Genomic DNA, 26,848 nt, shown 5'->3' on the forward strand with positions numbered 1-26,848 from the left:
TTTCAGAATAAAATGCAGTTTTATTATGATATAGGAAAGACTAAAAGCCATCAGGGAGGAGTCGAACAGCCCCTCAAAATGACAAGGGAAAGGAAAGTTACATAAACGTCTTGGTAATAAAACTTCTAACCACAATACAATCATTGGATTTTTTCTCCCTCACAATTTTTTATTTCAAAGCCATAATAAATGAAACAAGCCACTTGTCAAAAAGAACAATGATTTTACACAAGAAAAAGCACACACACCGAGCCAATACAACAGCACTCAGGTTCACATGGTGTGGGGCGCTCAGGTAGTGCCCAGCTCGAGGGGGGCTTCCGGGATGAAGAGAGGTATCGCAGGTCCCACCTAACACCTTAATCTCTCACTGAGGACACTGGAAGAGGGCTCCCTCCCTCTCCTGTGCAGCTGATGCCAGCAGTATATGAAGTCTGCTCACTGCTCCAGACGAGGGGTGGGCAAAGCCACCCTGTGGCGAGATGCACTTCGTGACCATCTGAGCACACACACTATGTGGGTCTTGGATGGGAAACCCTTTTCCTGCCTAGCTGTCCAGAGGAGGAACTGAGAGAACTTCCCAAGCCCACTGCTCAAATATGGCCTTCCTTAGTCATCCACATATGCCTGTCTAGTGGAGACATCATGCTGTGGACTCCAGGACAGAGAGGTAAGGCCAGATGGACGCGTGGCAGTCATGGAGTTGGCTGACCTTGCCATAGGTACAGAGTGAATGCTTTGGGATAGAAAAGGTCAGTCATGTGCCCCGAATACAGGAGGAAACGGGCTGTGTGCTGTGGGGACAGAGGAGCAGGCCTGGCCAGCACACCTGCTCGTCCCCCGCTCTGGCCCCACCCTGCTCTGACGCCATCCACTGCAGTGCCAAGGAGGCAGACCCCCAGGAGCTGCAGGGAGGCTTCCTGTAGGCTTGTTCACAAGCCCGATGTGCTGCCCCAGGGCATCTCCACAGCCGAGTCCCACAAACATGGCTCCATGCCGGAGAGTCTAGGCTGTCATACTGAAAGGATTTTTCTAAAACATGCTTCGAGTCTGTTCTTTACTTTAAATGCAGAAAGAGAAACACACCAGAGAAGAACAGGGCAAGTGTCACCACACGAGGTGGCTTTTGTTGCCTCTGACGTCGGGTGACTTTTACATCAATTGAGCAGCAGTCACTTAATTCTGCCACAGCTACCTCATTCCATCACAACTAGCTAAGGAGCTGGGCTGGACCCTGTACTGCTCTTTATAGCCTGTACGTGAAAAAAAAATCTTATTTTCAAATAGTTAAAAAAAAAAAATCTGTACAAAATCTGTAGTTATCTGTAATGTAAATCACAGGCGTACTTGCTATGCAAACATGATGCACGTGTTACTTGCTATGGACCTACGGCTCAGAGCCTGGCTCTTAGGAAACACTTGCCGGTCCTGAAACTCCTGGGGTGGGTGCCAATAGGCTCCCAGACAAGCACCACTGAAAAGGCAGTGGTGAAAGGAGAAAACACCAAGACTTTAGATTTCAATCTCTTAGAAGCGAGCAACCTAGGCCTTGTCCAGAGATACATGCAAAATATCTTACAATAAACTTCATGATTGACCCTGCCAACAGAACTGGTGATGGAGTCTTCTTATTCTGGCTGTGACTGAAACTGTAGTGAACACAGAGCAGAGGCAAGCGGGTGACACTATGCAATGCAGTCTCCACCTGGACCACTCAGCTTCAAATCTCACGCAGCCACTCACCCACCCTCGCAGGTAAAAAGACCAGAGACCAATAAGAAACATGGAGGATTGGGTCAATGGGACCATGAAGGAATCTACTGCAAAGATCAAGATACTAGGCCCCGATCCCTGGCCACCAGCCGTGTGGGAAGGAAGTCAGGGCACAGGGCAAGGAAACAACACTGATCAACAAGCCAGACACTTGCTCTCAGGGGGAAGAGGCTCATCTAGAATCCCGTACAAACTCAATAATCCTTCACCTCACTATCATCACGTTTATGAACATCACCACCGTGGAAAGGAGCAATGGGGTACAGGGAAGAAGATGCCTACTTCTAGACAACAAAGGGAACCTCTGGGCTGATGTTTCCACATGCAGTTGATGCTAAGTTATCTGTAGGACAGTTGTATCTGTAGCCTGTGGGTGGCCTCGCCCTGGGCCCAGGGCTACCTTACAACTTTAGAAAGGACAAGCCCCCCGCCCTTCATGCCAGAGGGCTGCTGCAAGCACTCTGCCCTCTGGCATCATCTTTGCCCACTCTACAGCTTTGATGGGCTCATTTTCAAGGAGGCAGGTGCTTTTTACCATGTGGGATGGCAGGGTGAAGCACCAGGCAGACAGATGGTCTGCTCTGAAGACACCCATCCCTAGCTTACAAGGTTGAAAAGACAGGTGCTGGAGAGGGAGCTCCTTTCCACCAAGGGCGCACCCCACTCAGCTCTTACGCTCATCCCACCTGACACATCCCCTAGTGCAGGGGGGCCACATGTGAGGCTCGCCTGCACAGGAGGAATGCCATGTTCTGATTCGGGGGAAGCAGGGATCATGTCAGGAAGTTTGCCAACTTGTTCTCTCTCGATTTTTCTGGCCTGCAAGGCAGGAGGCTACTCATATTCCAGGAACTGTTTGTGGTAGAAGAGCAGGTACCTGTGGAGGCAAAGAGGAAGTGAGCTTAGTCCTAACATCCAAGATGGCCTATGCCAGTCGAGAATGGTTCACATGCCTGAATTCTTGAATGGCTACTGTAGGCCCTCAAGAAAGAAAGACGCTGCCTGCCTACCATCACCCAACTTGACTACTAAGCTTACTAGAGAGTAAGTCACTGCAGCCCTGGTGACTTCCTGTAGTCACTACCTCTCCTGTTCACAGTGGTGCTACCCTCATGCAGGGTCCATACCCCTGGCCCAGCAGTGCACTCTTTTCTCTATGGCTTCTCTTCTGAGGATCCCAGGGCCCCAAGCCTCTCATACACCATCTGCATCTACCGTGGGTAGCCTGCCCACCTTGTCCCTGGGGCTGGGAATCCTAAGGAGGCTCGGGATGAAAAATGGATCACAAGTAACAAAAGCAGCAGAGAAGTTGACCCAGAATCTGCACAGCATGGTTAGGACAAATGCTGAGCACAGTGGTCTCTGATTTAAAAGGCAACTCTGTTCAGCAACACTCCTGCCCTGTAATCATGACCTACAGGCAACTTCTGATCAAAGGAACCACTGTCCTTTCAGCAACAAAGCCAAACTAAATTAAGGTGAACGTGCCTAGTGTGGCGGATGCAGCCAAGCCACTGGCTCTGGTCAGACAGGAGGGCTGGACAAGCATCAGCACAGGGTTCCTCCAGCCCTACCCCAGCCATACCCTTCGCTGTCCAGCACATCTTTGATGCTGGCCTTGGTGATGATGGCGTCATCACACTTGAACCACTGGTCTTTGTGCTGCCGGATGAAGCTGGTGTAGTGGCCACTCTCCAAGGTCCCTTGGTGGTTAACGACAGCAAACAAGGAGTATCTGGTATGAAAAGAGAGAACAGCTGAATTACGGACTGTTGAACTGGCAGAAGAACACCTCCAAACTAAAGCAGAATAAGCTGGCTACAGAGGTGGGAAAGCCAAGTCTGTATCATTCAGCTCTGGCCCAGCAAAAACAATTCCTGGAACCATATCGAATGCAAATGGTGGCAGCAGTGGCAACCCCCAGTGGAAAAAACTACTTTAGTTGGTGGCATCTGCCCGTTCTATCAATAGCAAGAGGAACTGGGCCAGAACCAGGTTCATTAGGTTGAGCTTTTTTTTTTTTTTCCTTTAAAAGATTTATTTATTTTATGTATGAGTACACTAACTGTTTTCAGACATTAAGACACACCAGAAGAGGGCATCAGATCTCATTACAGATGGTTGTGAGCCACCATGTGGTTGCTGGGAATTGAACTCAGGACCTCTGGAAGAACAGTGAGTGTTCTTAACCACTGAGCCATCTCTCCGGCCCCCTAGGCTGAGCTTCTGAGTAGACTCTCGTCAGGTCTCTATAGTGGGGTTGCCACCAGGAAGACTGTTCAGAGGGGAAGGACAGGTTGGTGGCCTGAGAAATGGGAGCTGAGCATGTGCCTTTCCCTACATGCCACGGGCAGAGACCTACATGACCACAGCATCAGCTCACCCTGCCCCCAGGCCCTGAAACCCCACATACTTGTTGTCATTGTTGAGACTGTCCAGGGGCTGCTGGTACTGCCCATTCATCCTGCTCTCTTTGCTGTAAGAACAGTAATAAACCGGAATTACGACCTCCCCAGACACAGGCTTTGACGACAGCATTAACTGATACCGAGGCATACTCCATCACACCAGTTTTCCTTGGCAGACTGCCCCCGTGTGGCGGTAAGCTATCTAGCTTACCTGGAGCTCCTTGGCCTCCTAGTGTTGGTGCTGGTGCACCTCCCCCACACCCCCATCCTCATGGAGCCTGAATTCAGCCACATGCTGCCCAGGGGCTTCTGATATTGGCTTGTGAAGAGTTTTGCTTATAGTACACCAAATGAAAGGATATGTGTAAGTTAGCCCCACACTACACCCTTAAAAGAACATAAGGGATATATATCATGAAGTCGCTTACTAGCAGTAGGTTGGGCAGAATGGGAGGAGGGGATGAACAGGAAATACCAAGTTTTAAACTAGTTTGATGTATTTACCTACAGCCAAAATAAGCAGAAGACAGCAAGTCCCATGAGACCTTGATATGGGCAACAAAGTCACTCCAGATAGGTAAACAACCCATTTTCCAAAGAGATACCACTGATGGTCTATGATACCATTTCAGCCAGTGACCTATAAACTCAGGACCACAGCTACAAGAAAGGGTATCAATGGCTAATAATAGGAGGCCTGCTCAGGTCAGTATAATGGGCTGAGTGTGGCTTCTGAAGTGTACTGTCTGCATCTCGACCCCCAGAACAGCAAATGTGACCCATTTAGAATGTGCAGAAGGGATAGAGGATGTTGACATGAGGCGTCTAGATGGGCACTATCCTTAACCACTAATACCTAGGAAACAGATACAGATTCAGAAAGGGCCTTGGCCTAGGGTAGTAACAGGCAGACAGGGACCTGGAGCCTCCAGGAGCTACATGAGACTAGGAGGGAACCCTGCCAGGATCCTTCTCACCAAGTTTCATATTTCTGGCTTCTGCTGCTATTGTTGAGAAAATAAATTTCTATTGTTTTAAGCCACCACACTTACAGCTGCATCCACAGACAGCAAACCAAAGGCATTAGCAAGCACTGTAGTTTTTAGAGGGTTAAATTTGATGTAGTCTATGATATACAGGATTTGATCTCAAGGAAGAGAAATCAACCCTGTTTATCTGTATTTCAAAATCTGTCTCCATCAACCAGAAAATGTCACATGTGGATGCCTGCAACCTTATCTTGATGAGTTGCCAAGTCTGAAAGTTGATAAATGATGAAGGATGGTGTACTGGCTGGTCTGTGTGTCAACCTGACACAAGCTAGAGTTATCACAGAGAAAGGAGCCCCAGTTGAGGAAATGCCTCCATGAGACCCAGCTATAAGGCATTTTCTCAATTAGTGGTCAAGGGGGAGGACCCAGCCCATTGTGGATGGTGCCATCCCCTGGGCTGGTAGTCTTATTAGGTTCTATAAGAGAGCAAGCTGAGCAAGCCAGGGGAAGCAAGCCAGTAAGTAACATCCCTCCATGGCCTCTGCATCAGCTCCTGCTTCCTGACCTGCTTGAGTTCCAGTCCTGACTTCCTTTGGTGATGAACAGCATGTGGAAGTGTGAGCTGAATAAACCCTTTCCTCCCCAACTTGCTTCTTGGTCATGATGATTGTGCAGGAATAGAAACCCTGACTAAGACAGATGTAGAGTACAAATGGGCAACACACAGTAAAAGCAGGCTGTTCTGGGGCTGTGGTGAGGCCTAGACAACTGTCATTACCTTGTCTAAAGGCTGGCACTGGGGACGCACCCACCAGAGAACTCGCCTCCTGACACAGACACAGGGGCACCAACTCTTTTTACCTGGAGGCCATAAAGGGCGTCATGTCCAATTCCAGGGGAAAAGACACATATGTGGTGATCTTCCGCCGAAGTTTGGCTGAGTGTTCAAATCGCTGCAGAGATAAGGGAGCAGAGAACAGTGAGCAGACAGAGCAACAGCCAGGAGAACAAGCCTGGAAGCCCAGCAAGGGCCTTGCACTTTCCTGACTGGTTTTCCTGACTCACAAGCCTGCTCAGGCTGTCACACACTGTAGGACCCCCCCGACACCCCAATGCTGGGATCACAGTTGTACACTGCCAAACACAAACCGATCTTTCACATTTTTAAATAGGAAACAGATCATATGTAGCCTTTAAAGACTCAAAACACTACCACTGACCACTCTACCAGCGGACCTTGCTTCGATTCCCAGCACACATACCTGCTCATGTAATGTCAGGCCTAGAGGGTCTGACACCCTCTTCTGGCTTCGGTGGGTACCAGATACACATATGGTGCACATGCACACACGCAGATGAAACCCCTGTACATGTCACAACACCACACCCAAATTCCTACTACCTGGCCTTTCCCACAAAGGACCTGTTGACTCTAGACTAGAGTTTGTTTTCTGGATCTTTCTTTTGACGCACACCTCCTGGCCTGGGCCGGGTCTGTTTTTCAGTGAAATGAAAAGTTAAAAGCGGAGTTGGGGAGATGGCTTAGCAGCGCTTGCTGCACAAGCTTGAGCACCTTAGTCCCTATCCCTAGCAACCACACAAAATGCCAGGGGCGAACCAATGCACTTAACCCTGCACTGTGGAGGTACAGACAGACGCATCACTGGGCTTGCCAACGCGAGCCTAACTCCAGGTTCAGTGAGAAACCGGGTCTCCATGCAGTAGGGTGGCACAGGACAGTGTAGGACATCTGCTGGCTCCTCTGCCTGCACTAGACAGAAGTACTAAGGTGTAACCCCACCTCCTACAGCAGCTCCTTCCTTTCTGTACCCTGTCAGCAAGAGGCAGGAAAGTGCAGGAGGCAGCCCTACTTCCTGCTTCCTGGGACTGGCGCACTGGTGAGCTTGAGGCTGTGCTGCAGGCTAACGTGAGGTTCCCCTGTGACTGGTTTTCTGGGAAACTCACTTTGAGATGGAAGCAGGCCACAATGGGTAGCTTCTTCATGGTGAGCTGCTTTGTGGACTCTTGGTAGCTATGGCAACCACTACACTTGATCTTGGCACTGCTTCCTAAGTGTTCTGGTCTGGTAAATCTATAAAACATTTAAAAAAACATGCTTTTACTGAAAAAATAAAAAACACAGAAAGGGGGAAAATAAAAGACATGGAAGAAAGGGGAACACATTATTTTACCACTCAAAGTTCACCAGTAGTTAAAGGTGTCATATTGTACAACACAAAGAGGAACTCTGCCTTCATCTTTTCCTGATTCTCTTAAGCTTGTCGTGTGTGTGTGTGTGTGTGTGTGTACACATATATAATAGTATACATATATAATAGGTCTGGGGAAATGCTAATTTTCTTTAACTTCCAGAAGCACAGCCTGTCTCAGAAGGGAGCATACAGCACACAGCTACACACACATGGCTTAATAAACAACGGTGCATCACTCACAGGCCACCAGTCAGCAATGGGAAGGTCTGACTACCCCGCACGCAAGTCTCTGGGTTCCAGAGATCAGGAAGAGGAGACTATCCCACAGGTGATACGCGGTGAGATTCCTCTCACAAACCTCAGAAATCTAGCGGAAGCCAGACTTGAACTGCTTAGTTGAGGAGCAGACGGGGTTGTGGTTGCAGATGAACGCACGACTGACTGGGAAGGACTGAAGGTCCTGCCTACACCAGCTTCGACAACTGCTCTGACACACGCCCATCCAACCCTCTGTGCTGTAGGGTGTCACGGGGGAGGACTGGGTAAAGGAACCAGGATCGCCATGTCATCCTAGCTCTGCAGGAAATCTATAACGATCTGTTATTTTGTCATTTTTTTCTTCTTGCTTTTTTCCCCCCCGTAATTTTAAAAGATCGAATCACATAGTAAAATGGAAGGAAGAGAGAGATTCTGAACCAACACTGCGGATGTCTCACCTTCGCAGGCAGTCTGTGAGAGTGGTGGTCCCAGACGCGTGGCTCTCCCCATTGACGACACTGCCCTCGCTCCCTGGGCTTAAGGGCCAGAATGGGGTGGAAGAACCGGGCAGGTCTAAACTGATGTCCCAGAAGGGGTCTATGGTGGTGGAGACCCCACTGCAGGGAAAGAGGAAAACACATGAGAACACATGAGGGCTGAAGCCTACTGTGGTCTCTTGAGTCCATCTGTCTGTCCACAAAGTACTTTAGGATAAAACAGGGGTGTCCACAGTCACGACTGTTTGAGGAATCTGGCAAAGTATAAAGTCCTGAGCTACAATCAGAACTCTGTATTCTAGGATGCCCTTCACAACAGAACTGCAGCAACACTGCCCCAGAAACTAGGTGTCCCGAATGGGCAATAACAGAGAGACATCCAGGCATGTAAGGCCAAACCTGGCAGCCCCACAAACAAGACTACTGCATTTAACTAGGCTGACTCCTGCCAAAGGCTTAAGTCACAACATTTGAAAGAGGAAACTCAGAATAAGAAATTGACTAAATAAGGACCGAAACTGAAGACCACCTCTTGCTAACAGACAAGGCCAGAGAGGAAGGAATTCTACAGGACTCAAAGACAAGGCCTCAAAGGAGCACTGCTTCTGGATAGCCACAGAAGCACTGTTAGATTCCTATACCCTGTTCAGATAGCAGGTGGGTACTGAGGGACTGTGGTGTGGATAAAAACAACAGTGTGCAGGGGTGAGCCAAAGGAACAAGGACAAGGCAAGGAGAGGTGGTGGTGGGAGAGGAGCTTCTCTAGCCACTGCTAAAGGAGTCTTTCTTGCTCCTCTCTTGCTCTTGCCCTCTTCCCCTTTGTCCCTTCTCTCCCCATTCCCCTCCCTTCTCTCCGAGTGCTTATGGCCGGCCTCTACTCCTCTTCTTCTCTACCCCCTTTCTCCGCCCTTCTCTGCCCCGACTACCCTCTTAACTCCCCTCCCCATGCCCTGAATAAACTCTATTCTATACTTAACAGAAAGGAAGGAAGGAAGGAAGGAAGGAAGGAAGGAAGGAAGCAAGCAAGCAAGCAAGCAAGCAAGCAAGCTCTAAGCAGTGGGTACACTGGAAAGAACTGTGGCTCTGTGGCAGCAAATGGCAAAGGAGCCCATTCACTCTCTGGAGCACAGGGCCAACAACCTGCCACTTACAGGGCTATTTGCTTTGGGTCTTGGCCTGACTATGAAGAAAGCAGAGACATGTGTATGAAGCTGCTAAGGGCACCCTGCTAAGTGCCACAGGAAAACTCCAAAGGCCTCCAAGGGGAAGAGGAGCCGTCAGAATCAGGCAATCTGTCCACTCTGGCATCTTTTTTACCAGAGGTATTTTATCTCAAATGACCAGAGCACAGCTATTTAAATAAACTGTCCCTCACTTTTAACTAGTGTAGGTGCTTCACCATGAGCACCACAGAACTCAGGGAGCCTTCCCTAAGGTGGTGCTGAGGTTTAGGCTTGAAACCACACAGCACTTAGCCTTGCGGGACATGAAGTGCTCTGGCACACTGACACTCACGGTGACTGCTGGCCGGTGGGAGCACTTACTGGCAGACCTGGCATGTGACATCAGACTGGAGCCCACCCGTGAAGATCTGGTCAATGATGCAATTGCAGTGGTTAGGGTTGTTGGCTTTCTTCCCGTTGTCATCACCTGAGATGGAGATGTGGTTATATAAGTGATGTCACAACACGGTACAACTGTCAGCAAGTCCACATCCACTCAGCAGAGGCAGGAACACCAATACTCTATGAAGAGTCATTCCAGAAGAGATCTCTCCTGACAGGGTAAGGTATTTCTTTGGCTGACCTTCAACTGGCAGAAGATCTGCCTGCCTCTGCCACTGGGTGCGGGACTGTAGGTGTGTACACCAGCGCACTGACTCTGGGATCTTTCCTCTTGTACAGATCCCCACCTGTAATCCCAGCACTCACTCGGGGCTGAGACAAGAGGACTACCGCTTTAGGCCAGTATTAGCTACGCAGTGAGACCTTGCTTCCAAATACCCCAAACCAACCGACACTAACAAACACACTGTGGAGGACTCCCTGGAAGCAACCCTGCAGTTTTCCTTACTGGAAACAGAACCTGACTATACTGACTACACGAGACAATCAGGCACACTCCCACAGTTGCCTGGGTGCGCACCAGCCTTGCTCTGCACCATTGCTATGGGAACCCCCGCTTGCCTCAGCCTAGCAGGGAGATGGTAGCAGGCCCACCTTTGCAGTGCCGGTGGAGGACGTCCAGGGCTGCAATGAGGAACTCATGGGCGTCCTGCTGCTCATAACCTGCCAGGTGCCGGGCGTGCGTCCACACCAGGTGCAGCAGCTTGTACGGAATGTGTGGGGAGCGGTGCCCCGAGTAAAACTGTTTAAAGAGAAGGAAAGGGACAATAGGACACCTGCCAGTCTTCATCATACAAAACATCACAGCTGCAGACTGGGTAGGACTAGTTTGATCAAATGGACTTGCTTTCTGTTTGCAAACTGGATTGTTATGTGGACCCACTTTCCTCCACTTTATTTCCACTGATAAGCCCACACAACAAATAGCAAACTCAAGTGACTCACTCTACAATGTGTGCCTCACAAAACCCTGCCCACCCTCCTGGGTGGTGTCTGGCTGCAATGGGGCCACTGAACATGAGCAAACTGCAGCTGGCCTTATATCTTGCACATGCTCAGGGAGCCAAGAGAAGTCTACTGCTGAGACACTAGACCCAGAGGCTCACTTCCACATCATGCTTCCTGCAGTGGAGAGCCCAGAGAGCCCTGCCTGGTTAGACACATATGACCAGTGAGCAGCTCAGGTTTCCCCTTCTGAGCCACTGTTGTGTTTGAGCCTATTCCTCACACAGCTGCTGACATTTACTTATTTACCTGAGTTTTATCAAGTGGCATTCTAGCTAGATATCATATGACTGGGCGAGAAGAATTGAATGTCTCAGAGTTTGGAATACTTGCCAGGACATTACTGAACCCAGCAGTCTGAAAATGCTTGTGTGCTCAGAAGTTGTAGGTCTCAGACTATTCGGAGTTCAGATTTCGGGGCAAGGACGCAGAGCCTGTGCCAGCATCTCTTCCTCAAGGCCATCCTGCTGCTTTTTATCATTGGTCTATGTGTACAATAAGCCCTACACTCAAGGAATGGGGCATTCCTGATTCCTCACCCAACTGATGTTGCTGCTTTGTAAATGGCTGCCAGTACCAATCTGTCACCAATGCAAACAGCTATCAAGTGAGCGAGTCTCCTGAGCCTGCAAGCCCTTTTGCATCCCGAAAAAACCAAAGCTAACTCCTGGGCCATTTTGCAATGAGGGACTCAAACTCAGGGCCTCAGGTATACCAAGCAATAGGTCTACTGCCGAGCTTCATCCAAAGGCTGTCTGTAGACTGAGAATTATAAGTTCATTCTTAAAAGGATCATACATCTCTTCTAAGGAAAGTGATCAACGGCACAGTAATGCCAAGAGCCAACCAGACACCCATTTATACCAGAATGCATTTCCTAAGTTCATCATCATTATAACCAGGGCTTCTTTTGCCTGAGAAGCCACTTCATGGAAACCCACAGTACAAAATTAAGTACATTTAAGGCCATTTTAGAAATGGGGAAATTCCGTTTTAATCCTAAGCCTTTAAAAACAAAACCAAAAAACTCTGAAACTCAGTTCATCAATTCAAACAGCAATTTTTCAAAACAAAGATTCAACACCACAATCTAGAGATATATGAAGACATAGTTACATGTTGAGAAATGGCAGGAAAATACTCAATGCCTTTGTTTTCTGAAATGGCTTCGTTGCATTTTGGTAAAAGCAGAAGACTGCATGGACAGTAAACCACAGAACAGTCTTAGTCACTGAGGCGTCTCAGGCAGTCTTACGGGCACTGACACAGGGAGCAAAGTGGATGTGTTGTGTGTTAAATCAGGCTGAGGTGAGGCCATACAACGCAATCCTGGAAGTGCTGCTGGGATGGTCACCCCAGAGTCAGCGCCTACCTGGACCCGCAGCTGTGACGGTTAGGCTTTCACGGTTTGTTTGGTTTGGTGACCTCTACAGTTCCTGTCAGGACCCATAAAACTGGATATTGTGTTTTCATGTATTAGAAATAGAAACCCAGAGAAACTCAATAGACAGTCTGAAGGTAACTTAGGAAGTATATACTGACCAGGGAAGGTGTGGAAGGAATTCTCTGTTTGTGGCATTGAATTGGTAACCACAGTGTTGGAATGTGTAACATTTTGGGCTTTGTTTATCAGATGGAAGGTGTTTAACTTCTACTAGTAATGAACAGCTAGAGACTAGAGCGAGCAGCAGATCCACACGGCACTAAAGCCACGACGTACTTGCTGCAGTAGACTAACACTGCACACTGAAAACCAAGGACAGCAGCTTAACCAAGGTGCTGGAGAGAAACACTTTCCACAAAACCCTGTATACTGAAACATTTACATCTGTAACAGTAAAAACTGGAAACCACAGCAGTGTCGGACCCAGGCCCCCACTAACTGCACTATGACCACTCCGCAAAAGAAATGTTCTTTGGCAAGAGAGAGAGCCCACATGGACCTTGATGTGCCACACCAAGGAGACACAGGCAAACCTAGTAGAAGGGTGGAATATTGCATATACACAACACTTGGGAAATGTGCTACACAGCCATCCATGTCACATGCATGGGAATGGGAATTCTGGGGACAAAAACCTGTGTCGCCTATGAAGGTGGAGGTGCCTCACATTTGTCAACTCACAGAACTATATACTAGGATGTTTCACTGGATACAAATTATACTTTACTAAGCCTGAGTTTAAAAAAATAAATCAAGAGAGACGCATTTGTCACATTGTAACTGGCTGTTTACCCCAGTGAAGTCCAGGACTCATTTTGTTCAGCTGAGTCATCTCAGTTGCAAAGCCACTGTGTAACTGTCCACTGCTCAACCCTGGGCTGTGACATAAAGCAGCCCAGACAACCTGTGAGCAAAAATGCCTGGATGCAGAGTGGTAAAAGACCCCTGAAAGAGATGAGGCCTGTCTGCTGGCTTCTGTGCAGGGAAGGGGCCACTCTATTTCTAGGATGGGAAAAGAAGTTATTTCAGTTCTAACACCTGGCCTGAGTCTACTTAGACAGTAGGTCCTGATATCAAACCTGAGCAGGTTCCGCCCCTGAGCGAGGGGACAGGCATCGACAGGCACAAGTATGGCTATGATTCATTAGATCACGGACGCAACCGTAGCACTCTCTGTGCTGCCAGTCTTCAGGGCAGAAGCCTTCGACAAGACACACCTGGGAAGGTGCACATCTGCAGATTTCTGCAGGCAGCAGACAGCGGAGCTCTTGAGACAAATGCCATCCATAAGTTCACTCGGCCATACCTGCTACCTGGAGGGCTTCTCTCCTAGGTGAACAATGTGCCTCCAAAAACCAAACAACCCATCTCTAACAATCCCTTTGTAAAAGTCTTGTCTTCTACAGTACAGTCACGTAGTGGAAGATAATTAGGCAAGCTTGTCATAAGTCTATTCCACCTCTTTTTAAAGAGAGGGAAAGGCAGATGTATAGCTGTCCCACCCAAGAAGCAGCCGCACTCACCTCCTGGAAGAGAGAGGACATCTCGCAGACCAGGCAGGAGCTGGGGCTCTGCATCTCACAGCGGTGCCTATCTGACAGAAAGAAGTCCCTCAGAAGCGGCGTGTGGGTTAGCGCCTGCACGATGCAGTTCATGAAACATGTGTTCCCCAGGTTGATCAGTCCACGCAGACCTGGATGGAAAGTCATCGAGAGCACGGTCACCTGTGCACTGAGCTCAGACCAGTTCCACCTCCACGGCCAGCCACTGTCTTCAGCTGTCCGTGCAGCATGAGAAGAGAGGGAAGTGTCGGGCTCACTTATCTCAACGGGCTGCAGAACGCTCCTCACCACTGCCCTTCCACTTGGTCCTTACATTTCACAAATGCATTTACCATGAAAACAGGCAGGCCAAAATGGAGCCTCTTCAACAAGGCAGTGTTTTCAAACAGCTCTAAAATATACTTCCTCCTTTCTAGAAGACAGTCAGCATGAGGGGTGAGTTAGGTAGGGGTGTGTGTGTTTGTGTGTGTATATGCACAAAACTTTTAATCCTAGCACTTGGGAGGCAGAGAAAGGTGGATCTCAAGAGTTCAGACCATCCTAGTCTACAAAGTTCCAGGTTGGGGAGAGATGGTGACACCCTCTGTCACTGGCCTGTCACCTCTCTATTAGCTTTGACTTGTTACACTGGATTCCTTTCAAATAGGAAGACGCCAGAGCTGGGAGGAAGCATCTGGACTCACCCTCTGCATCCCACATCTCCAGCAGCCCCTGAAGACCAAGTACTAGGGAGCTAGAAGCTTGGCAAATCCAGGAGGGACTCAGTGAGGCCAGGCCTGCTGCCTCCGGGGAAGGAGCTAAGCAGGGCCGAGGACAGCACCCTGTGCCCTCACCAACCTATGGTGCAGTTGGAGGTGATCTTCCTGGGGAAGGAGCTAAGCTGGGCTGAGGACAGCACCCTGCGCCCTCACCAACCTATGGTGCAGTTGGAGGTGATCTTCCGCCTCTTCGGGTTGTGCTTCAGCAGCTCCAGCTCTCGTTTAGTTGGTTCCCAAGTCGAAAACTTCTCTCCAACACCTAAGGAGGTAAAGGACAGTCTTACGGTCGCTAGCTAAGATCTCCTGTAAATAAAAGCTTTGATGACTTGACACACATCGGGCTGCATTTTAGAGAGGCACCCTTCTAACACCCTACTGTGCTGAGAGGTGTCAGATCACCCACGGGAGCCCCCCTCAGTGAGTTTCTATAAAAACGCCATGCTTACTGAGTCAAGGAAAGGAACCCAACCTATCAAACCCCCAGACACCAGTGTTTTTCAAACGCCTTGGATCCCGGGGTGGAGATGGTGGCACCAGCTGCAATGGGAGCAACTCAGTAACTCGTGAAGGATCTTCTGGCAAATGAGACTGACGAGGAAATGTACTTTTGAGCGTGGGTCGCAGCTTGGCAATAGAACATTTGTCTACTGTACGTGTAGCCCATATTTGCTCTAAAGAATTGTATGAGAAACATAAAGCACACTTTGTTTGTTGTCTGAGTTTTGGCCTCACTGTGTTGCCCTGACTGACCTGGAACTTACTGGACTGGGCTGGTCTCAAACTTGAAGGTCAGCCTGCCCATGTTCCAAGGGCTAGGATTGTGAAACCATGGACCACCACACCCAGCTTAAAATGCACTAACTTCTGATCTGTCCGCCGATATACCACAGAAGACTGTAACCCACAACAATGATAGCCAATGGTGGGGAAGTGCACACCTCACTCAGAGGGACTGCCCCACACTACTTAAAATTCCTAATTCAACACACTTGAATCACACTGAAGAATTCTGTTCTACCCTGCCACATGTATGTGTTAACTAACGACTCAAGTGTCCTGCAGAAAGAACAATATATCCCCACATGACAGTGATAGGCATCATTCTGAGGGGCCAGAAAAAAAATACAAATCAGATTTTCCTTCAGAAACAACCTGTTAAACACAAAACCCTGACCCCTCAGGAGACTGTGCCATATGATGGCTAACTTTTTGTCAATTCAACACAGCTAGGATTATCTGGGAAGAAGAGACCTCAACTGAAAAATTGCTTTCATCCAATTGGACTGGGGAGGTGGTCCTGGCGAGTATAAGACAGATAGTGAGTGAGCCGTGAGGAGCTTTCTTCCTCCATGGCCTCTGCTTCAGTTCCTGCCCTGACTTTCCCACGTGGTGGACTGAGACCTGGAAGTGTAAGAGGTTCTTGTTAGTGTTTTTATTCCCAGCAACTGAAAGCAAACTAAGACCCAGGGAGTTTCCAATAAAGAACAGCCAGGCATGGTGGTGCTCTACTCCCCTGCACAGAGACACGGGCTCCCTCGTTAAGTGACATAGCAGAACCAGCACTGTTAACACAGACAACTATGAGTCTCTCTGAAAAGGAAAAGCCAGAGAAACCCAGAAGTAATAAAGAATAAAACTTCCTAACACTTCTGTACCTGGGACCAAGTGTGTGACAGAGAGCACGTGTAAGGACAGAGACAGAAACACAAACCTACAGGGACTCCAGAGCCACCAAGCACCTGCCAGGAGTGCAGCGTCTAAGCCACCAGGGAGGCTTAGCTGCTCCACTCTCCCATCTACTATCAGGACCGATGCCTGTCCTACAAGGAACTGATACGCTGTTTTTGGGACTACCTTTTCCAGAACACTGTGGAGCTGAGGGCAAACCCCTAGTCAGGGATCTATCTTTGCAGTCACTCAGCTGGATGAGGTAGGTGATGCACTGATGTGGAAGCTCGGTCAAGCCAGGTTCTCCAATGTGCCCTCAAAGTGAGTTGTGCCCCCTTCCTGACCCAGGCAGAACTGCAGAACCCACAGCCACAGGGACATTGCCTGGCCAGGCTGATGCTCTGGGAATGAAGGAACGAGCTGATGGAGGGCTCATCCATTAAATCAGATGTCTATCCACACAAATGCAGGAATGGCGGGCTCTCCTTTGCTCCCTGTAGCTCTCACTGCCCCACCTCATCAAGTTCTACCAGACCTGAAGGAAATGCAGGCTCACTGTGACAGACCTCCCGTGTTAAGGACATTATAGAGAAAAAATTTAAAATGCCTCTAAATCCTATGCAGTAAAAGTCATTCCACTGGACAGGGAAGATGGCTTATTGGCTAATGTGCTTGCTATGTAAGCATGACAACCTAATTAAGGATCCCAGCACCCAGGCAGAAGCCAGGCACAATAGCTTGTGCTCATGACCCCAATGCTGGGGCTAGAGCCAGCCCAATCATTAGTAAGACGGTTGAAATGTTGTTGAAATGTTGTGTTCTAGGTTTGGTAAGAGATTTTGACTCTAAGTGTATGGTGGGGAGTGACAGAACACCAGATGTTGACGGGAGGGGTGCACGCGGACAACCAGCAAGATTTAAAACTCCTCTCACTAGAGTTCCGTCACTATGGGGTCATATAGTCGTTAAATATCAGATTCCATTAACGAAGGCTATAGTGCATACAAAATCATAAAGTATTTTCTAAAATTTTTTGTGTAACATTTATGATGTGAGATCTCTTTTTTATGATGGGTTAACAGAAGACCCTAACCTCTGCAAACGGAAATGTGCAAGGAGCTACAGTGTGGCTTCCATATATGTAGTGAACGGAAGGATTATCTTACTATTCTAAACTTTACCAAGAGATAAAATAGTCTGTACTTAAGGCGTAATTAAATTGTTACCATATGCTTTTATCTAGCATTCAAAGTTTCTAAGAATTTTTTTACTAAATAGAATGTAAATTTAGGAAGTAAAAGTTGTAAGACTGTGTAGTGATGAACTGTTAATCCCCTGGGTTTCTGCACTTTTTGCCAACCGCCCAGAGTTCTCTGGATTTGAGAATGAAAGACACAGACACAGACGCATGTGTGCAGCACTGTTTTTAGTATTCCTTACTAGCTCAGAGGCTGGCACTTCCTGAGCCTCCCGAGGCAAGGCCAGCACTGCCCCTCCTGAGTTACCACTTTCTAATCTATATCTTATCTTTGCTGCCCTGCTTCCTTCTGGGCAGGTCTCCCATGGGGCCGCTTCCCCTTTGCACCTACACTTCAGCTATCTCACCCTCCTCTCCTTCAAGACATGGTCAGTCCTACGCCCCTCTCATGGCCGAATCCCTTGTTCCTTGCCCCTGCAGTTTTTTTTTTTTAACCCAGGAATCCTAAAAGTTCTGCCTCTTTTTTTTTTTTTTTTTTTTTTTTTGGTTCTTTTTTTTTCGGAGCTGGGGACCGAACCCAGGGCCTCGCCTCACGCTTCCTAGGCAAGCGCTCTACTACTGAGCTAAATCCCCAATCCCGTCCTGCCTCTTTCAATGGCTGCAGTTGCCAAGCCATTGTCCATTGGTAACTTTATTTCCCAGTCAGAGCCTGGGTGCAGGCTTCCTTTAGCCTACGTGCAGGACACTGCAAACACGTTTTTTTGTTTGTTTGTTTGTTTTTTGGGTAACACAATTAGCATGAGAACACAAGCCGATACAGACTGACACTGTGTAAGGATGTACTTCTGCATGGTTTCTGGACTTTGCTTTACCTGGAACACAAACTTATCTTGTGACAGGCTGTTTTTTGCTATGTATGAAAGAGAATGAAATTCCTTATGGTATTGTCTCCAAGGTCAAGAAGAGTTTGAATTATGTAGGTACAGGCATATTTCAAGTTTTTGTTTTTTCCTTTTTAGCAGCACCAGGGTTCAAGTCCTAGTCCTTGTATATACTAGGCAACAGCTCTACCATGAGCTAGACACCTAGCCCAATATTTTAGAATTTTCGCACCAGCAGCAAGAGGCAAGTCTCCCAATTTGCCGTGCTTGAGAACTGAATAAGAAATGGAGAGGTTGTAGTGTGTAGCATATCTCCCGTAGGGAGGATGGGCAGCCTGGAGTATTGTGGTGGAAGTGCCATTCATCCTCCCTTGAGGACCAATAACCCACTTGGGCTAAATCTCCACACTCCCCACAGAAGTTACCACTCCTACAAGCTGTATGGCTGCCACAGAGAGTTAGCACTTGTTTTACTCTCCTACCTGGCGCAAACCAGCTTCCCCAACTACTTCTGGGTCACCCAGCCTTCTCTCTAAGCATGGTGAACGCACCTTGCATCTTCCAAGCCTTGCGCTGCTCCTCTTTGGCAATGATTTCTATGTCTTTGTCATAGATGTAGTCCTGGCACAAGAAGCAGTAAATACCTCCATACATCAGGTCAATGGCTGCAGAGAGAAGAGGGAAAAGAACATAATGCAACCTGGCATGGCAAGGTAGTTCTTCAGACAGCTGAACTCAGAGCCATGTTCTAGACACCACCTCCCAGATTATCTTCCTCCTTGAGTTACAGGAGCTCCAACTTCCAGGGTTTATCTAGGGTGGGTGAAGCGTGTCTTCTAGCTCCAGAAGCTTCCCTGAGGGCTTATCAAGAATAACAAACACATCGAGTCCTGTAAAGGACTAATTTATGGATTGGGACACTACTTCAGCTGCGCAAGCTCAGAACTCAAAACTAGGGCTAACAGAGCATTTACTTTAGGTCCACAGGCGTTCCCAGCAACCTGACTGGGGAACAGGGCTTTGTTACATCCTGAATGGCTGGCAATCTAGGAGAGGCAACAGCGATTTGCTGCTTCCTCTTGTCTTGACTATATTGCTCTCTCCAGGGACAGGAGAAATAGTAGCACTGCTACTTTAAAATTCATGAGAATTGGAACTGCTGGGCTACAGGATAATTCTAGGTGTCACTTTCTGAGGTGCTGCCAGACTCTGAAAACGCGTATTCCACTGAAACAATGACTTTCTTTACAATGGGATAAAAAGAAAAAAAAAAACAAAAAAACAAAACAAAACAAAAACAATAAAACAAACAAACAAAAAAAAAACCAAAAAAAAAAAAAAACCAAAAAATCAAAAACCTTGGGAAAGGTATAGAGGGAATGGAAATATCCTCATTGAGTCAAAGGACAAATCTCAGGGAAATTAGTAAATATTTCAAGAGAAATGAAAATTAAAACCTGCCAAGCATGGTGGTTCACACCTTTAATCCCAACATGGGAGGCAGAGGCAGGTGGATCTCTGAATTCACGGCCAGTCTGGTCTACAAAGAGAGTTCCAAGACAGAGCTGTTACACAGAGAAACCCTATCTTAGGGGGGAAAAATGAATGAATAAATGAATGAATGAATATGAAGGACCGAACAAACGAGGGAGCAAGCCTATCACACTAAACTTCTGGATTTGGGGAGGGTACACACAATGCTAAGATGGGAACTGATGGCTGTAAATGCTCACGTTAACCAAGAGGAAGCCAAGTGTGATTATGCACGTCTAGAATCCCAGCACACTGAAGGCTGACATTGGAGGATCCCACTCGGCATGGGGCCGTCCTGAGTAACGTGACAAGACAGAGTGGACATACCTACACTGCCAGGACTGGGGTGTGGAAGCAGGAGCCACACAAACGACTCTAACCCCTCACCCCTCCCACAGACACTGAATATGCCTGACATCTACAAAGCTCAGCTAGCCTTTCATGAACCCACCTGATGGAAACCAGGAAAAACCCTTGCTGAAATTTAACACCAGTTTAAAAAGCTTCAAGCAAATGGTACCTGCCACTTGAGTTCAGTTCCATCATAGTAGGCCTTTTGGGGAGATAGCATGCTGGCTCACAGAGCCTATGCCTGTTCCAGTCCCCTGTGGGAGGGAGCCTTACCCAGGTTGTGCCGCTTTGACTTAGCATGGTCATGGATGTGCTTCTTCGTGAAACAGCCAAAGAAGACACAGTAGAGGCAAGAGTGCAGCCGGTTCAGGTGAATGCCGCAGACATGGCAGACACAGGACTTTGCCTGGAATTCAGATAACAAGTTATGAGCAGTGTGATACAAACAGGAGATCCCAAGAGGAAACAGAAACCATGGAGGAAGGGCAGGGACTGTCTTCTTAGTCTTCTTACCACTATAACATATCACTACATTCTTTCCATTCTCTCCAAAGAACTTAGTTTGGCTCAAAACAAGAGCACAGCTATGATGGTATCATCACATTCCCATGCCCCGTCCTGACTTGCACCTCAGGCCAGCACCACCTGCACTCTAACCAGCAGCTCTGACACAGCCGTCCTTAACCCCAGAATCATTTTGAGGTTTGCGAAACAAGGTTCTTAACCCAAGAAGGGAGGCATAAATCAAAGCAATATATGGGAACAAAAGAGAAAAGTCCACTGTCAAGAAAGAGAACACAGAAACCCAGCAAGGCCATCACAGCAAATATGAACATAGTGGTAGGGAATTCTAAATATTCACACTACCCAAGCATATGCCAATCTGTAGCACCACGGGTCAGGTACAGAAAGAGGAAGAGTTATGGAACGCTCACTGGGCAACCAGGGTGCAATGTGACACAGAAATCAACGGTAAGAACAGACACCCAAGTCCGATATGAAATCAGAACCATCCAAGCACACATCTGAGCTTTCCCAAAGTCTTCACAAGAGTTCCACCTGACAAGAGCAGTGGAGGGGGGAGACGAAACAAAGTAACCAGTCACAGCAACAACTGACTTAAACAGAACCACTTGCTGATATTAGTCACCAAGCAAAATAACATACCATCTACTAAGTCAATGAACAGATAAACAATGGCACCACTCTGTAATAAGGACATGCTGATTTGGGCAAGGACATGGACCACTAGCTACAGAACACACAGAACAAGCAAACCCCTGCAGACTGTGGCTAGGGAGGACAGGGAGCATATGCAGTGTGCCAAAATCTGGTAGAGGTGGGCACAAACCCTATAGCAATGAATACTCCAACTTACACTCCGATGTTCTTTCAACCATGAGAGGTAGCATTTTGCTCTGCTGTACTTAGACTTCTGGGTTTCTGGGTTTTTTGTTTCTTGCCTTTTGTTTTGTTTTTTTGTTGGTTGGTTTTTTCCTAAATCTGTGATTAAATTTGGATCCAGAGTGCCCAGCAGGCCTATCTACTGAAGGTGTGGTCCCAGTCAGTTCTCACTATAGGTAAGCTCAGGGAGTTTAGTATCTGAAAACAATACATGTCAGGGACTACATATGAGCTAGCCATATTCCTTCATTATTCCTGGACAGTGTTCATTATTATTGTCACAGACCATGTCCTCATTCTTATGAAGGTCAATGGCAATAACTACCAACATGCCACCAACCAATTATTTTTTAAAGATTTATTTATTTTATGTATATGAGTACACTGTTGCTGTCTTAACCACGGAGCCACCTCTCTAGCCCATCACCAACCAATTCTTAACGTGGGGAAGGGAATAGCAAAAGTGGACCTGGAGATGGCACAATAGTTAAAAAAAAGTACTGGCCGCTCTTGCAGAGGACCTGAGTTCAATCCCCAACAACATGGCAACTCACAACTTCCTGTAACTCCAGCTCCAGGGAATCGGACACCCTCTTCTTGCCTCTGTAGAGGCCCACAATGGTACACAGACATACATCAGGCAAAAAACTCATACACATAAAATAAAGAATGGTAAAAATGAACCAATGAAAAGCATATAAACAGATGACAATTATTTTCTGACATTATTTATTGTAGGTTTCTTTTTCTTATATAAAAGGAAAGTATTAAACTGAATAGATAAGCTGTAAAACTCCTAGACTTCTGCAGAGTGTTATGCAGAGAAAGGCTATAATCTGCCATGTGAATGAATCTCAGCATACGTAACACTGAGAAAGGGTCTACATAGTAAGTACACACTGCATGCTCCTGTCACATAAAACACAGAGGCAGGCAGCAAACCACATGCCAGGAAAGCTTTAGTAGATACCCAGGAAGGTGAGAGTAGACTGGCAGGAAGAGACGGCTGCTCGCCTCTGGGGGGTGGGGGTGGGGGCTCTGTTTTTTCAAATGTATTTACACGTGTGTGAAAGTGTACAGTGTCACAGGGGGTGTGCACATCAGAGAACCACCTGTGGAAGCTGGCTCTTACCCACGGAGGTCCTGGGATCAAATTCAGGCCACCAGGTTCAGTGGCAAGCCACCTCTATACACTGAGCCACCACACTGGCCCGTTTTTGTCTATTCTATTAAATCAAGATGTTCACATCCTCTAATGTATGGTTTAAAAAGCAGAATATAAAACAAACACAAAGAGGACCCACTTAGGTAAACTAATGAGTGTAATCCTGCAATAATTTAAAGGATCACGGTATCTGACTGGATGAGCACAGGGCGGTTATTGGGGGCCAAAAAGGTAAACAGTTTAAAACTGTGAAGTAACTTGAGTCTTCTAAGGGGTATGATTCCAACATATAAAATAAGCAGAGTCTCTGTGCTATCTGACAGCAAGAAAGTCCTCATAGATGGCCTGCCTCTTACCAGTTGGTGACATTCTACTGTGTAATCCACACAACGAGACTAAGGCAGAACTGCAGGGCTGCTACTTGCATGAAAGACTTGTCTTTCTGGGTGAATGGATTTAAAAAAAAAAAAAAAAAAAAAAAGGTCAGAACAGCTTCCCTTCCTAGCATCATTAGCTAGTCAACAATCAGCAATCCTCCTGCCTCACCTTTCAGAGTGCTTAGACTACAGGTGTGTACCAGTGTTTTGCTAAAGTCAAGGCCTTATCTCTGTTCTTCCTGGTCATTGCAAATTATAGAAGACAGTCTGGGGTTAGCACTAAATGCTTGCCCAAGTTACCTCCTTCCTAAGAGATGGTGATGGGACCAGAAGCTAAACCCATGTGAACGATGAGGTAGAGGCTGGAGGTTGTAGCCCCAGGGTCTTGGAAAGGGGAGGCCAGGATGGATTCTTTCTAGACTCCTGGCAGGGAAGCCCTCCGGACATTTCACTCCAGCTCAGCACTTGGGGCCTGAGACTTTTACAGTACTGTCATTTGTTACAGCAGCTGAGAACAGTGGCAGAGGTCATGGCAGCTATTAACCCCAGTTTCCATCTACAACATTGCTAAGTTTAAAGACGAATTCCCACTCGTCCTCAATATTCAGGTTTTAAACCCCATTTAGGGGTCATCATGAAGCAGCCAGTGAGACAGCACAATGGGGAGCCCAGGGTGCTGCTGGGGTCCTGTGAAGCACAGCCAGCTTGTAGAGCCAGTGGCAGCTAAGCTGCTTTCTACCCAAACAGTGGTTGTTGTGGGCTCTTGGAGAAAATGAGGCTCCTGAGCTCAGCCTGTACCCAGAGCTAATTCTGTGAGCTAGTGGAAGGAGCTGGAAGTTGACCTGGAATAGGCATGCAGGGAGCCTTTGCAGCCACATCCACAGGAAGGTGCTGACTCTCCTGAGTCACCCTCCCCAGGCTAGAAACAACCCTGACAGATTTACCTACGATGCTTCTTTACTTTTTTAAGTAGTCACATAGTGGTTTCATTATGACATCTTAATACATATTTGCTTGTACAACCAATACCACCCTCTCCTTCCTCAAGTTCTTGGAAATGCCCCCCACCCCATGTCCCCCTTCTGCTCCGCTGTGCTTAGTCCTCCGGACCTATCCTTAGGAGTGTTGTGGCTTGGTCACCAGGCAGTCCACATCACCACCGGCAGTCTGTACATGGCCCCCTCTCCCCCATGCATTTGCTGTCTATCACTTTTCTTTTTTTTTTTTTTAAGATTTTTTTAAATTTATTTTACATATGTGAGTACACTGTAGCTGTTTTCAGACACACCAGAAGAAGGTTTCAGATACCATTACAGATGGTTGTGAGCCACCATATGGTTGCTGGGAATTGAACTCAGGACCTCTGGAAGAGCAGTCGGTGCTCTTAACCACTGAGCCATCTCTCGAGCCCTCTTATCACTTTTCTTGAGGGTAACTGTTTTGCCTGGGATGAGATGGAATCTCAGCGCAGTTTTAACCAGCATTGCTCTGATGGCTGAAGATGAATACCTATCCAGATGTTTACTGGTCATCTGTATTCTTTTTTTTTTTTTTCCCACCACCATGCATGGCCAAACTTTCTTTCAAAAGACTCACTCGCTGACTTATGAAATGAAAACATTCTGAGTCAGAGGGAACTTCAGGAGCGAAGCTCTGTATCCAGCTGAAGCTTGCGCACCTTCAGAGCAAGCTACCTGCCTTCACTCCCTACTTCACTGTTGTCCACCAAAACAGTGCCGGTCCTGAGTGTTGTACTGGTGTCTGAACTCTCGGCTGTGACACCATTTAATAAAGCACTTGTAGCACGGTAGAAATTGAAATATCGAGCTGAGCAGTCCTAATTAAAAAGGAAACTTTTCATTTCCTTGTGTGATGCTATACAAGAGAGGCTGGGGAGATGAGAAAGCAAAACAAGAAAAGAGAAAGGGGGAGGACTTCTCCATTTAATCCAATGTAAAAATGACTTTACAGCAGCAACAGAATGGATCAGTGACAAAATTATGACCTGTGGAACTTTGGTGCCAATCTGGTATTTTTGTCCTGGTGTAATGGTTCACCTCTGTGATTCCAGTCCTCACAAGGCTGAGGACAGGAAGACTGGGTGTTTAAGGTCAGCCTGGACCACACAGAAAGACTCCTGTCTCAAAATACAAAGTAACCCAACTCTAGTATTTTTTTTTAATCATATGCTTCTATTACCAAAAAGTCTTGCTCCAATCCTAACAGACTCTCTGTTAGAACATAAGCCTTTAATGCCCTAAAAGATACATATTGTGGCCACGATGGGTTTTAAAAAAGGGAATTTAGCTTGGGGTGCGGGGCTGGGTGGTGGTGGTGGTGGTTTGCATTCACCTTTAAAACCATCGTTCCAGAAGCAGAGGCAGACGGATCTCTGTGAGTTAGAGGCCAGCCTGGTCTATAAATCGAGTTCAAGAACGCCAAGGGCTACAGAGAGAAACCCTGTCTTGAAAAACTAAAGTGGGAGAATTTGATGCTTAAATGATATACCCAGTGGATTTGTCAGTTCTCCCATTATAAAACGCTGCTCAAGTTAGAAACAAACAATTCCCCATTCCAGTTTTCACCTTCAAAATCAAATTGTAATAATGATTTTTTTAAGATTAAAGAATAACATTTTTCCACCTCCAAATCACTAGTAAAATAATCACAGCTGCTGAGATTTACAGGGCCAACAAAATAGCCACTACCTCGATGGCTGCGGCTGTCAATCACCTCCTACTAAAATCTCGATTCTCAACTCAAGTGCACAGAGGCCCTGCCAGCCTCAGGTGTCCGCGTCGGTCCCCATCCTCGGGAACCCGCTGCGATCCACAGAACTACCCTGCAGACCCCGACCCCCCACCGCGACCTTTACAAACAAGGACTACTCCGCAAAGGAACGTCCAGACAGATCTTCCTCCTCCGGCTCATTTTTAGCTCAGATCCCTCTCCTCATCCCCTCCAGGCTTCCGTCGCCACACCTCCAACAGCGCCAACTAGGCGGTCCTTTGCCCCCTCCCAGCACCACTACGCTTCCTCTAGCCCCCTCCCTGCACCACGACGCTTCCTCTAGCCCCCTCCCTGCACCACAACGCTTCCTCTAGCCCCCTCCCTACAACGCGAGGCTCCCCCTAGTCTCCCTTCCAGCATCATGATGCTTCCTCTAGCCCCCTCCCTACACCACGAGGCTTCCCCTTTCCCCCTCGTACCAGGATGCTTCCTTTAGCCCCTTCCTCGCACCGCGAGGCTTCGTCTTGCCCCTTCCTCTGCCCCTCCCCGGCACAGCGAAGCTTCCCCTCACGCCCACCCCTCAAGGCCTGGCTCCCTCTACTTCCTCCCCACACTACCAGGCTTCTCCTCTCCCACTCCCACCTACACTCCCCGCATCCCAGCCCGGAGAACGGCGCAGGACTAGGGCTCACCTTGCGCTTGCGAGCCTCGGCAGTTCCGCTCCATACGAAGCACTGGTAGATGGCCCGCAGGTTTTGCTTCCAGTTGTCCACCTTGAAGCTGCCCAGGTGCGAGCAGCCTGGCGGCGCCACCGCCAGCTCAGCGTCCATGGCCTCGACCTCAGGCTCGGGCCTGGCCACCATGGTGGGCAAGGCCCGGGCGCGCGGGGCAGGCGGCGACGGGGGCGAGGACGACGCCAGCGCGGCGAGAACAAAGCTGGAAGGACAAAGACCGCGTTGAGAACCGAGGCAGACGACAGCAGCACAGACCGCTCGCGCAGCTCTCC

General features: G+C 47.9%; 1 protein-coding gene across 2 annotated transcripts; it reads right to left on the reverse strand.

The window, feature by feature from the left end:
* Usp22 (ubiquitin specific peptidase 22) lies at positions 1 to 26,848 on the reverse strand. Of its 2 annotated transcripts, NM_001191644.2 has the most exons (13): positions 26,535 to 26,848; positions 20,440 to 20,572; positions 18,834 to 18,947; positions 14,693 to 14,794; positions 13,739 to 13,908; positions 10,361 to 10,508; positions 9,686 to 9,791; positions 8,103 to 8,261; positions 7,139 to 7,265; positions 6,035 to 6,126; positions 4,187 to 4,249; positions 3,359 to 3,508; positions 1 to 2,650 (listed from the first exon to the last, which is right to left on the reverse strand). In NM_001191644.2, exons 1-13 carry the CDS (start codon positions 26,703 to 26,705, stop codon positions 2,608 to 2,610), a joined length of 1,578 nt encoding a protein of 525 aa, NP_001178573.1. In that variant the 5' UTR covers positions 26,706 to 26,848; the 3' UTR covers positions 1 to 2,607. The 2 variants fall into 2 exon arrangements, with proteins under 2 accessions (NP_001178573.1, XP_063125078.1); XM_063269008.1 differs by lacking the exons at positions 18,834 to 18,947; positions 20,440 to 20,572; positions 26,535 to 26,848 and having other exon boundaries at positions 14,615 to 14,736.

Source organism: Rattus norvegicus, chromosome 10, assembly GCF_036323735.1.
Source record: "Rattus norvegicus strain BN/NHsdMcwi chromosome 10, GRCr8, whole genome shotgun sequence".
Lineage (NCBI taxonomy): Eukaryota > Metazoa > Chordata > Mammalia > Rodentia > Muridae > Rattus > Rattus norvegicus.

Bases quoted from the DNA above. Each gene is read 5' to 3' on its own strand.
- Usp22 (NM_001191644.2), bottom strand. From the start codon at position 26,705: ATGGTGGCCAGGCCCGAGCCTGAGGTCGAGGCCATGGACGCTGAGCTG. The intron at 7,266-8,102 runs GTGAGACATCCG...AATGTTTTATAG, and splicing joins CTCACAGACTGCCTGCGAAG to ATTTACCAGACCAGAACACT. The intron at 6,127-7,138 runs GTGAGTTTCCCA...TTATCTCTGCAG, and splicing joins TGGCCTGCTTCCATCTCAAA to CGATTTGAACACTCAGCCAA.